Genomic DNA, 13,406 nt, shown 5'->3' on the forward strand with positions numbered 1-13,406 from the left:
AAGGGTATGCTTGGACTTGTAGTTTCACAACACCTGGAGTGTCACAGGTTAGCCAACACTGGTCTAGTACATATAGTACGCACACTGTCTGTGACTGTGTGTGAGTCTATATTAGGCAATTTAGACTGTAAGCTCCAATGGGGCAGGGACTAATGTGAATGAGTTCTCTGTACAGCGCTGCGGAATTAGTGGTGCTATATAAATAAATGATGATGATGATGATGATTATACAAATCCTGCTCATCTCAAGACTTTCAGTCCTGGAGTAGAGTAAATTGAAAGGTATACATAACATATATACGCACAGAATGAATCCTTACATACACATGCTGGAGACAGCATTTTTAACATTGCAATGCAACCTCTACACATACTGAATTAAGTATGATCTGGCTTCATGCCCACGATTTGAGAAAATGCTCCCTCTGACCACAGTGCATTTCAGTTGAAGCTTGGAAGAAATGACAATTAAATCTCAGTCAATGCCATATTCCCAATGACAGTGTATAGTGCAAGTAACCCCCACCTTTTTAGAGTATGGTCCTGCATATGTATTTTGTTTTATTTTTCTATATGGGGAGGGGGAAGGGGGTATGTTTTACAGATCAAGTTAGAACCAGAAATGTTTCTTGTAGGATTGCCTGTCCTTATCTAGACATGTCAACATGTCAGGCAGTACATTTTTTGTCAATAAAGATAAAAACAGCTGTTCCAGTCTAATGTCAGCAACCAATAGAAAACCAGCAACAATCACACATAAACATTTGTGTGCAGGTAAGCTTCTATGCATGATTAGTGTATTATAAATTGTCAATGTTTATAAATTGCTGTCAATGTATATATTTTATTTTTTTCCTGTTGTGCACATTTGGAGAATAATATACTAAAAAAAGTCATGCACACATTTGTGTAGAATAAATCTGTAAACTTGTACTGTGCATGCCCACAAAACAAGTCTCACGCATATGCAGAGTTGCACATATCTACACTTGTGCCAGTTTGCAAATGGGGAGGATGCGGGGAGGGGGAGAGGATGCAGGGAGGGGGAGAGGGTGGCTTTTGAGCACATAGAGTAACACCAACTCAGCACCAGGCCGAAAATATCTTTTTGCACTACCTTCAATTCAAAACTATGCCAAAATGTTTTCAAATGTAACTGTCTTTAAAAACGGAATAACTGTAACAAAATATCCATGACATGCAATAAAACACATAGGGCCTGGGTCATTAAGGAGAGCAAAGCATAAGAAATTAGTAACTTTGCACCTGGGCAAAACCATGTTGCATTGGAGGGGGGGGTAAATTTAAAATGTGGGGACAGATTTATAGTTGGGGTAGGGCTTTAAATTTCAGTGTAAAAATAAAGCTATTAAATATTTGTGTGCTACATTAAAAACAGCCAGTATTTAACTTATGTGCAAAATAATAAAACTAATTTTCACCCCGTGCATAACATGGTTTGCCCCAGAGAACATATACTCTTTTTTTTGTCTTGTTTTCCTTAATGACAAGTGGCATAATGGCTCCTTAAGGACATAATGGCTTTCCCATTATGTGCAAGTGTAATGCTTTTTACATAATGTATGTTAAAATGTTTGTACATATACAATTCCACACTATAGGGACAAAAAAAAAAAAAGATGTAAATGGTTTTCCTGAGTTTTCATATCGTTGACATAAGGTTGATTAGACAGAGGATGAACTCTAACAAGTCTGAAACAAAAAGCAGGCTGGATAAGTGAATGTTGCTCTGAGCAAGGCTGTGGGAAGCAGTCACATGGTCTGTGGGACGGTCACATGGTCTGTGGGACGGTCACATGCTGATGCAGCCATTCTTCTCCCTCTCAGGCTCACGTTTCAGGAGGGGCAGGGTACATAGAATGTAAATAAGTCTGTGCACAATGCAGTCCCTCACGTATACCACGTATACCACGTATACCACGTCTCAGCTGGAGCTGTTTATAAACTGACTGTACAATATGTACGCTGCATTTCAGCTGTCAGTTCTCACGTTACAAGCTGTAACTGGTGACATGTAGCATTAAGTTATACCATAACATTCACAGAAATGCCAGAGATGCACAGACAAGATATAGCAGCACAGTGTTTCTGCTGGCCTTGCAGACTGGGAGAAAAATAATGTCCTCAACTCGTTTCTACCCAACAAAACTGGCTGAATGCTGGATACGTATCTAACATAGAGATCGCTTTATTTCATTGTTAAGAATTTTAACCTTATTCATTAGCAATATTATAAATGAACAATTTGTACACGCACTTAATGATCAGAATGTACCTGAGATTTTGCAGGATTATTAGCATTACATCGGCACACAGTGATACAATTAATCAAGTAATGGGCATACAAAATTATCAAAATTCCATATCACATTTCGGATTGATCTTTTAGATTAAGCTGCAGTTTTACACAGTTTGTGTGCCACAACTATAGCGATAATTGTATAATCTCATTGAGTAGGATAGCATTGCAATAAGAATCGTGGCATGTGTGGGCACTGAGCCATAAGTAAGGATATTACGGTCATCTCTTGCCTATGGCTCCAATCTGGAACTATTTGTTCTACACTGTACATCATACGAGCAGGCTCTGTCTTAATGTATTAGTATACACCAATATGGCACAACTCTATATATTACGCCTTCACTTCTAGGGGACTATTCTATAGGGGATGTGCACTAATATAGATAAAGGACTCCCCAGAGAAAGAATCACTGCAGTGTGTGTATATGTTTGTAATATGACCCCTGAAAATCAGTTTAGAACAAGAGGTTCTTACTCAGTATGACACCTATATATGTCCTATATATTCAGCAGGTGCACAGACATTAGCTGACTGACAGTAAATTCACGTTCTAAATTAAAGCAACAATTTTGCTAAATGCTGTGTTTACAGTCATGTGACCACTCCCATGTAATCTCATGTTTGTTCCCAATTGTAAAGCGCTACAGAATCTGCTGGCGCTATATAAATAAATGTTTATGATGATGATGATCAGCATCACTGTTCCCCACTAATTAGCTGCCAACACCATTCTTAGAGTTAAGCTGGGTACACACTACAGAATTTTCCACCAACTTTTTATGCTGATCGATGTTACATTAGATCGATGGTCCGATCGCTCGGTCCGTGGACTGCATACACACTATTCTTGTTTTAGACGATAAAGGGAAGAGCGGACGTCCCTTTAGCGCCTTTTTACAGCCATGTTGTTGTGAGCAATGATTGTAATTTCGTACACACTGAAGCAACATTTGCGTGGCATGTAACGATATACCAAAGACATTAGCATAAAGGGGCAGAGCTTTCACTATAGTTAACACCCAAAACAGCATGAAAAGCGAAGGCAACACTGTCTCTTCATTTATTCCTATTTTTGAACCTACAATGGATACAGTAGAAGAAGAAAAAGCAACTGCACTTTTCCTGCTTGCTGTGGCTGTCTGGAACTGTTCTGCCACAAACCAGTAGCACCTTTAAAGTATAATACTATTTTTTTCACTTGTCATATTCTACAATAAAAATTTCTGTACTTTTTCCTGCAATAAAACTGTTGCATTAACACTGTCTGGTTTTCTGGGTATTTTACAAATATTAGTTAATAAAGGTTATTATGACTTTATAAGCTTAATAGTTTATAAAGGTATAAGTTTATAAAGGATAAATATGAAGAGGTTCCTAATATAGATGCAAAGGGTAATAACACACGTGCTTTACACAAGTGTAATGGTCTGCAACCAGACAGGTGCAAATCACATGTATACAAAACACAAGCCTGTAATGTGCGGATACCGCACCACGTGGGACTGGTACAGGCATCACAAATTTACATACACACGCCCCCCAGGTCGAGGAAGTATCAGAGAATTGTCGTGGATTGGTCGGAAATTTATACACACTACACAACGGAAAGGAGTTTGGAACGGAAATATTGAACGGTACGACCAACCAAATGAGGTGACAATCGTCCATTTGGGCAGACTTTTGACCATCGTGTCACTACACACACTGGCCCGACTTTCGAACGAGCGGTCGTATGGTGGCTGGTTGAGCCAATTATTGGACAAAAACCCTGTAGTGTGTACCTAGCTTTAGAAGGCTAAGTGTAAAAGGTGAGGCAAGGGTGTGAACTGTATTAATGACACGCTTATGTGACACACGCCCATTGCAGCTACAAGAAAAGGCTTGACTATATCTAAAATGTTGGGTGTCTACAATCAATTTATTGTCCATCACTATTGTGGCTTCTTTGTACCTGGCACCTTAACAAAGTGGGGGCCGCCATTTTGGAACTGGTGACAGCACTGATGCGGGAAGGGGCAGGAAACCTCTTGTTAACTTTTAAAAAAGACGCAGCCATGTGATTGGACAGCAGCGGACACGTCTGGTCAAAGAGGTGTCCCGGGATTGGATGTGAGCTGATCACATGGAGCTCACATACTGTCTGGCCTGACCTCTTTGTACATGTAATCATCCTGGTAACATTTTCTGCAGTGGTTTATAATGTATCAAAGTAAAAGTAAATAAAACTAATTATTTTGTGATTTAGTTCTAAAATAATTATAAAGAGGTTATAATTTTTTTCATATCCGCTCTGAGCTGTTTTTGTACTAGCTCATGGTGACAGGTAGGTGTGGCAGTGTATGTTAGAACACAAGGTCGTCAGTTCAATTCCTGTCTCTCTCACCTGTCTGCCAAAAACTTGTGTAAACCAATTCATCATGCAGGATTTCTGTGCAAACATTATTTGTACAGAACGACAAAGCTGTGCAGAGGTGTTTATTTAAAAAATAGATCATTATTAAATGTAAAAATAATATTATTTCACTGCCTTCCTCTATGTCGTGTGTTTGTCTTGTTGCCGGGTAATCTGTAAAGAAGATATACATTGCAATGGGAACTGAATTTATGATGCTTTGATTTCCTCAATATATACTCTATTTTGAACACAACGGTTACGGCATTAACAAAGTCATAAGTGGTCCAGGTAACAGGTTTATAGCAATAGAAACCAACTGAAATGCTAGCCTTTTATATGTATACATTTCTTACACACACATTCAAATGATATTTTGGAGACTGATCAAGGGTCCAGAATCCAGACTATTAATTCGTTAGAAAGTAGTAACATCGAATCACACAAGGCTGAGAAGGACAAAGTGGTGTGTAGCTACAAGGCGTTTTGACTAAAGAGGATGTCCACAAAACTTGTATTTCATATTTTTTCCCCCAGTTAAAAGGCTGTTCATTTGGGTGCCAGGGGTTTTCTGTGCAGGGGGAAGGGGGGCTACTATTTGTGGTACTTGAGGGCAAAAAACTATTTAAGGTGGAGCTGAAAAATGTGGACAATAACTTTAACAGCTTTCCCATTTGTTGTTATTCTTGTAGGGTATTTCATTTATCTTATATTAAAAAGTACTTTAATATTGATGTAGAATGCAGAAAATACAAGTTGCAGAGACTATATATAGACTACTGTCCCTTAAGTCCGACACTACAGCATTTGTTAGCAATTGTTGTCATGTCATCACTAGCATTGCATTGCTTAGCAAGTGCCAAATTCAGGTTGCAGACAGTCTTTGAAAGGTACACAAGGAATTCTGGGTAATGTATCTGTGAGTCACAGAAAAGGGCACTTGCAGTTCTAGTCTATGAAGCCTCAGGGAGCAGCTTGAGATTTTAATTTCTGCCCGGACAACACTTTTAAACTATTACACAAATGATAGAATAGAGGCAGATGAACCACACCAGCACTTTTGTGACCAAGATTTACATTTTTACACCTTCTTATATGGCCATTTTATTTGTGCACGAAGGGGCAGATTCAATTAGCTGCAAGGTCCCCTATTAATTGGGCAGCACGGTGGCTAAGTGGTTAGCACTTCTGCCTCATAGTGCAGGGGTCATGAGTTCAATTCCCGACTATGGCCATATCTGTGTGGAGTTCTCCCCGTGTTTGTGTGTTTCCTCCGTGTGCTCCGGTTTCCTCCCACACTCCAAAAACATACTGGTAGGTTAATTGGCTGCTATCAAATTTGACCCTAGTCTCTCTCTGTCTGTGTGTGCATGTTAGGGAATTTAGACTGTAAGCTCCAATGGGACAGGGACTGATGTAACGGATGTACAGCGCTGCGGAATCAGTGGCGCTATATAAATAAATGGTGACAATGATGATCAATGTCAAGTGCTGTTGCACAAAACCAGGTGTTACAGTACAGAAAACATCACTCATTTTTGCTCACATCTCTCTGAGGTGTGAGTAAAACTGAGCACAGGTTATTACCAGAAACATCTGCAGAGACACATCGCATGAGGTTCCTACCGGGACGCAGCAAATTGAAACTAGCCCTTTGTGTGCAAAACTCTGAATATTGTACAGCATTCTGTAATATGTTGGTGCTGATAGTAATCCGGGACTCTGCCAACTACAAGAGAAACCTCATGAGCTTCCAGAAGCTTCTAACGGGAGCGCGCGCTGACGTTTCTCAGTACATGTTGCGACACAATTCCCAAGACAATAAACCAAACCTACCTGCTTTGGTGGTTTGTGGCGGTTGAACTCTTCCCCCCAGAGCTTTGCCTCCATTTGGAGTCTGACATCTTCAAAATACACATCTCTGTCCACTGTCTCTAAATATCGTTTAGCTACATAATTGTAAGCGCTTTTCCACTGCTGTTTGTGTGCGAAATTTGACAACTTTTTCCTAAAAAACAAAATAAAACAAATCAAAAAAATGTTTGCACACATGTATAAATGTTAAGAGCAATATCTGATAAACTTCCCAAAAGCATATGTATAATGTTAATTAAAATACATTTAAAAAACTTGTTATATCTTTCAAATAGGACGCATGCAGACTATTATAAATTAAATTATGTTTATATGAATTCACAAACATTATAATATATGTAATATGAGCAAAACAGCTAGATTCAAATAATATAATTGTTTTAAATTATGTATAACTATGTACATAAATGTGGATTTGTCAATAGTTTTTCATTATCTCTTTATATTTTACAGCGCTGATGTTGTTTTTTGTTGTTGCTGTTGGTGTGGGGTAAGTAATATCCCCATTTTTAATCTAGCAGGGTAAATGTGTGTATATACTGTTGAACTGCCATTATAGGATTGTGTCTAACCACAACTAGAAGATTACATGCTCAAAGGCCATTTAGAAATTTGTGACCATGGTCTGTCCTGCTTTTGTTAAAGCTTCCATGAGAATAGAGACAGCATTTGTCATAGTGATCTATTGATCAGTATTCTGACAGGCGCTTAAAGTGTGTTCACTTTCCAGCAAACACAATCCACCAAGGTTACAGCACACATGACAGCATACTCTAATAAGCCTCTCTCCCATGTACCCTAATAAGCCTCTCTCACTGGTACCCTAATAAGTCTCTCTCACTGGTACCCTAATAAGCCTCTCTCACTGGTACCCTAATAAGTCTCTCTCACTCGTACCCTAATAAGTCTCTCTCACTGGTACCCTAATAAGTCTCTCTCACTCGTACTCTAATAAGTCTCTCTCCCATGTACCCTAATAAGTCTCTTCTCACTCGTACTCTAATAAGTCTCTCTCACTCGTACCCTAATAAGTCTCTCTCACTCGTACCCTAATAAGCCTCTCTCACTGGTACCCTAATAAGCCTCTCTCACTCGTACCCTAATAAGTCTCTCTCACTCGTACCCTAATAAGTCTCTCTCACTCGTACCCTAATAAGCCTCTCTCACTGGTACCCTAATAAGCCTCTCTCACTGGTACCCTAATAAGTCTCTCTCACTCGTACCCTAATAAGTCTCTCTCACTCGTACCCTAATAAGCCTCTCTCACTGGTACCCTAATAAGCCTCTCTCACTCGTACCCTAATAAGTCTCTCTCACTGGTACCCTAATAAGTCTCTCTCACTCGTACCCTAATAAGCCTCTCTCACTGGTACCCTAATAAGTCTCTCTCACTCGTACCCTAATAAGTCTCTCTCACTCGTACCCTAATAAGTCTCTCTCACTCGTACCCTAATAAGCCTCTCTCACTCGTACCCTAATAAGCCTCTCTCACTGGTACCCTAATAAGTCTCTCTCACTCGTACCCTAATAAGTCTCTCTCACTCGTACCCTAATAAGCCTCTCTCACTGGTACCCTAATAAGCCTCTCTCACTCGTACCCTAATAAGTCTCTCTCACTGGTACCCTAATAAGTCTCTCTCACTCGTACCCTAATAAGCCTCTCTCACTGGTACCCTAATATGTCTCTCTCACTCGTACCCTAATAAGTCTCTCTCACTCGTACCCTAATAAGTCTCTCTCACTCGTACCCTAATAAGTCTCTCTCACTCGTACCCTAATAAGCCTCTCTCACTGGTACCCTAATAAGTCTCTCTCACTCGTACCCTAATAAGTCTCTCTCACTGGTACCCTAATAAGCCTCTTTCACTTGTACCCTAATAAATCTCTCTCGCTCGTACCCCAATAAGCCTCTCTCACTCGTACTCATCATCACTATTTATTTATATAGCACCACTGATTCCGCAGCGCTGTGCAGAGAACTCATTCACATCAGTCCCTGCCCCATTGGAGCTTAGTCTAAATTCCCTAACACAGACAGACACAGACACAGACACAGACACAGACACACACACACACACACACACACAGAGACTAGGGTCAATTTTGATAGCCAATTAACCTACTAGTATATTTTTGTAGTGTGGGAGGAAACCGGAGCACCCGGAGGAAACCCACACAAACACAGGGAGAACATACAAACTCACACAGATACGGTCATGGTCGGGAATTGAACTAATAAGCCTCTCTCACTCGTACCCTAATAAGCCTCTCTCACTCGTACCCTAATAAGCCTCTCTCACTCGTACCCTAATAAATCTCTCTCACTCATACCCTTATAAGCCTCTCTCACTCGTACCCTAATATGTCTCTCACACGTGTTTGTATTTATTTGATGCACAATCATATATCTTGGTTAAGTCATAAAACAAAACCACATCCTGAGCAAGAAAACAATTGTTTGATGACAGTCAAGCTTCTTATCAGAGCCTGCAGAAAAACAGCCCAGATATCTGATTTATAAGCTTGTGTGGGGTCAATGTGTTTGTGAGCCTTTGATCACAGTAGCACTATAATGTTTAACCTTCTTTTTCTTTATTACCCCTAAAGACCGTATGTTAGAAGAGATAAGATACAGACACAAAAACCACATTTGTAACATTTGTAAAAGTATAGGCTGCACACAAATCAAATCCCAGTCTACTAACTTGTGAATAGATTATATTCATTACACAGTGGATCTGTGTTGAGGAACTAGCAATATCTAATGGTCATGTGGTTGATACTGCAAATAATAAAACAGACTTCATCCGATTGATCCTGCTCCACGGTTCAAGTCATGAGCAATGGAATTGATTTTCTAATTATGCAACAAACATTGGCAGCCGAATTGCACAGATCCTGATAGTCAGCTCTTAGGACGAACAGTTGACTCAAATGGGAGCAGGTGACCGTACACACAAGCTGACAGAGGTGATCTGCCAACAAGCTTTTCGGGCATGCCCAAAAATGACCCGCTCAATTTTGATCTATGTTCTTGAATATAAAGAAGCCACTATGCCAATATCGCCAAGTATGTGGTCCACATTACTGTCTCCGAAGAGTCTGTGTCCCTCTGTGACCAATTACTACAATGGATTGCTACATAGTATTCTAGTGTTGTCTTCTACTCTACTTCTATAGCATATGTTACGCACAGTAATGCAAACATTATTTGGCTATGTAATATAACATTTCTCTTACTATTCTGCAAAGATTTCGACAAGCCAAAGTTGATCCCCAACTTGAAAAATAAATAAATAATAATAACAAATGATAATAGGTAATGAGGATTAAATCATTAAAATTCTGACAAGTTTCCTTGTGGAACATGTAGGTTACATGAAGTAACAGGACCACAACATCACTATCCTGATAGTGAGCTCGAGTATCATAACACAACTGTTAGGCGCCGTCCCTGTGTTCTTCCGTCCACACAGGGACGGTCGCATTCTTCCTGCCCAAGTGCACTGCCCAGCAACCTGGTGTATTGATTCCAGCTGCCTGGTGGCCTCCTCTGCGCATGACCCGGAGGCTGCTAAAGTCACTGCCAGTGGTAATTAGCGTCTCCAGCGTCTATATAAAGATGACTCTGGCACCATTGGGGTGCCAGAGTATTAGGTCAAACGAGGTCCAGGCACTTGTATGTTATCTCCCTGCTTTTGGTCTGACTCCCTGGTTTCTTACTCGGCTTGTCCTGACACTGCCTCTGGATTCTCCTTTTGGCTCTGCAAGTCCTTCTTGGTATTTGACCCCTGACTGTCTGACTATTCTTCTGGATACCCCTCGGTACTTTGCAGACAACTCGGCTTGACCTTGGCTTCCGTGACCTCCATCTACCTCGCCGATTGCTCTCCAGGAGAACCGCGATCTGTGCATCTCTCGCAACTAAACCCAAACTCCCTTGCGGGGAACCCTGGTGAAGACCAGAGGCGCGTTAGACTCTGCGCCTCCAGCTAGGGTTGTGTCAATATCAATAGATAGCTCTATACGCCTGACAACAACATTATTGCAAACAGGCCAAGAACCACTTACCTGCACTAGTGAGAATCCCTTACACATTCCCAATCTCTGAATAAATCCTAGCACATTTTTACAAGAGATGCAGATACTCAACACACCCTAACTAATTAAAGTGAACATGTAGTAACCAATTATCTCTATAATTTTTGCTTAACAAGATGTTGTGCATGCACTAACCTGCATTGTTTCTTCAGATTAATTTATATATATACTTAACATATACCTATTGTAGGCATTCACTTCAATAAAAAAAATACACTCAACAAAATAAAAAATCTTTACTTACATTCTGAAGCATTCTCTCATAGCACCACGACCAAATGGCTGTTAAAAAAAGAACAAGTGATGTTAAGGTAGGTTTAATCTGTAAATACCTGCACTGTCTGATATCATTATGTGAACATTAATAACAAACACTAAACATCGTCAGCTTGCGAGCAGGGACTTCTTACCTCTCTGTCTGTCTGTATTACCCAGTATTGTTTTATTACTATGTTTGTTCCCAATTGTAAAGCACTACGAAATATGAAGTCGCTATACAAATAAACAATGATGAGGATAATAAAATGTTATGGTATAACATATGCTATGAATTGTATTCAATGTCAACTCAGAGATCTGTGACCTTGTGCATTTAAAGGTCATGGAATAGATTGTGAACCTGTAATTCCTTTATAATTTATATTAGTTGAAGAGAAAGAGGGAAAACTTGAGCCCTACAAAGGAATATATCTATTATCTATACATGTATGAAAAAGAATTACCAATGGATGAAATCACCATATAATTCCATGGTCATCTGCCCATTTTACTAATCCTGTACTTTTTATGTAACTAGTCATTCACTGATAATATAAGCCTAGAATTTTAGGATGTTAAATACTAACCCTAAACTTAATGGTTATTAAGGAATAAAGAAGTCACAGTATAAAGTAGAGTGTTCAAAACAACCGATTTCAGTTTAAGGTGCACACACGGGCTAATAACATGGTGAATGACTCCAGATTTCAGTCCTTGCATTTAACCTGTTACCAGGCAAGAGTTAGAGCAAGTGAGCATGAGCAACAGGAAGGAAGTACTTACCTGAGAGGCCATTTTGATTACCACATCATCCTGTACCCACTGGCCAGACACAACATTGTACCTATAGACAAAACATCAAGCTTATTAACAGCCAATCTCAACACAGTACACTTGATTGCTTACTAATTACAATAACAAATTCATTACTGTACATACAAAATAATATGTATTCTCCAAAGCACACACAGCTAATATATCTGTTATTATACGAAGAGTTCAAACCCACTGAACATATATATTAAACATAAATATATATTAATTGTCATACTGCTTAACGACAAATGTGAAGCACATACATTTAACAGCAGTGAGCCACTTATAACAGGTAATATAGGTGACTATTGTCCAAGTGGAATTGTAGAGATAGCATTATTAGAACTAGTGAAAAAACAACATATCCACCATCTTATCATATGGACAAGATTGTTTTGCAGGAGGGTCTAAAGGGGGGTCTTTAAATAAGTTGTTCCTGAATGAAAATTATGTTTGGCAAACTGGTATTTTGCACTGAATATACTATTAACTCGCAGGGAATCTCATACACCAAGATGAAAAAAAAATCAAAATGTTTTATGTGGTGTAGAAAAAAAAATCTAAAATAAATTCCCAGTAGCATCATTATAAAATATATATGTATTGCTTTTCATGCTGCTCCTCCTGCTAATGTGCTGCTTCCTGTGAATAAGTTTTTAGTCACTGACTAAACCTCATCACTAGGAAAAAAATCCAGCAAATGTGGTCTTGTAAAAATTGCACAAATGAACACAACTTCAATATAATCAAAATTGAGGAACATATATAAAACTGTTCTAGTCATATGAAGGAAAAGAGTAAAGTTCAACATTTAATTGCACATCATATATTGGAAAAAAAACATATTTTGGGACATTTTTTTAAATAAAACTTTAATGACAAATCATATGCAGGACATTTGGACGCACAAGGCTGGTTCTCAATAGACAGACTTCATGTCAGGGGCCAACAACCACAAACATAACTCTCAGTTCTATTCTTAGCCTTTTAAGGACTCTGTATGATGTTACTGGAGCAGCTGAGTTGTATCTAAACACATGGCTATCTTTAGTCTCAGACCATGGTCTGCATAGGACATGAATGTAAGAACACACATACATAACGGAGACAGTCCTTCCATCCTACAGTCTGTATCATGCACGTCCATATAAAATATAGGCAAAAGTCTCTTGTGACCAGGCTGCAGTTCTTTTACTATTTTTTTTTTCCTGTCTTTTTTTTACTTTTGTTTTGTGGGTTTTTTTGTGGGGGTGGGAGGAGTTCACCGCTTCCCCTACGCTATGAACTCTGAATGGTCCGTAACCATCGGTTACCATTAGCGTGCAAGAGTTCTCTCTTCAGCAAGAAGCTCTCATTAGCTTAAACATTTAACTCTTTCATTTCCAGGTTGCTCAGTTTACAGGGAACATTACAGGATGGGTAAAGAGGAAATTTTGCCTCAGATTTAGTGAAATATGACTGGCGGGGTACCTATTGCTAACAGCGCTATGTTTATATATAAGTTATTCTGCTGTTCAAATTTGTACAATACATTTTACACAGAGGGACATAAAGTATTTCACTTTTAAGTACAATAAAAGCTCCTCAAATTTAGTGCAACTTTCTGATGATGACTTCAAGTGCTGGATATTGCGGTGTTG

At 39.2% G+C, this 13,406-nt stretch overlaps 1 protein-coding gene across 4 annotated transcripts in view; it reads right to left on the bottom strand.

Moving 5' to 3' along the window:
* EEF2K (eukaryotic elongation factor 2 kinase) overlaps positions 1-13,406 on the bottom strand; it is a 58,059-nt gene that overhangs the window by 24,386 nt on the left and 20,267 nt on the right. For all 4 annotated transcript variants that reach the window (XM_075179702.1, XM_075179700.1, XM_075179701.1 and 1 more), the window contains 3 exons: positions 11,734-11,794; positions 10,937-10,974; positions 6,553-6,724 (listed from right to left, as the gene is read on the bottom strand). In XM_075179702.1, coding sequence (XP_075035803.1) covers positions 6,553-6,724; positions 10,937-10,974; positions 11,734-11,794 — 271 coding nt within the window. The remainder of the gene's footprint in view (positions 1-6,552; positions 6,725-10,936; positions 10,975-11,733; positions 11,795-13,406) is intronic.

Source organism: Mixophyes fleayi, chromosome 7 (assembly GCF_038048845.1).
Source record: "Mixophyes fleayi isolate aMixFle1 chromosome 7, aMixFle1.hap1, whole genome shotgun sequence".
Lineage (NCBI taxonomy): Eukaryota > Metazoa > Chordata > Amphibia > Anura > Limnodynastidae > Mixophyes > Mixophyes fleayi.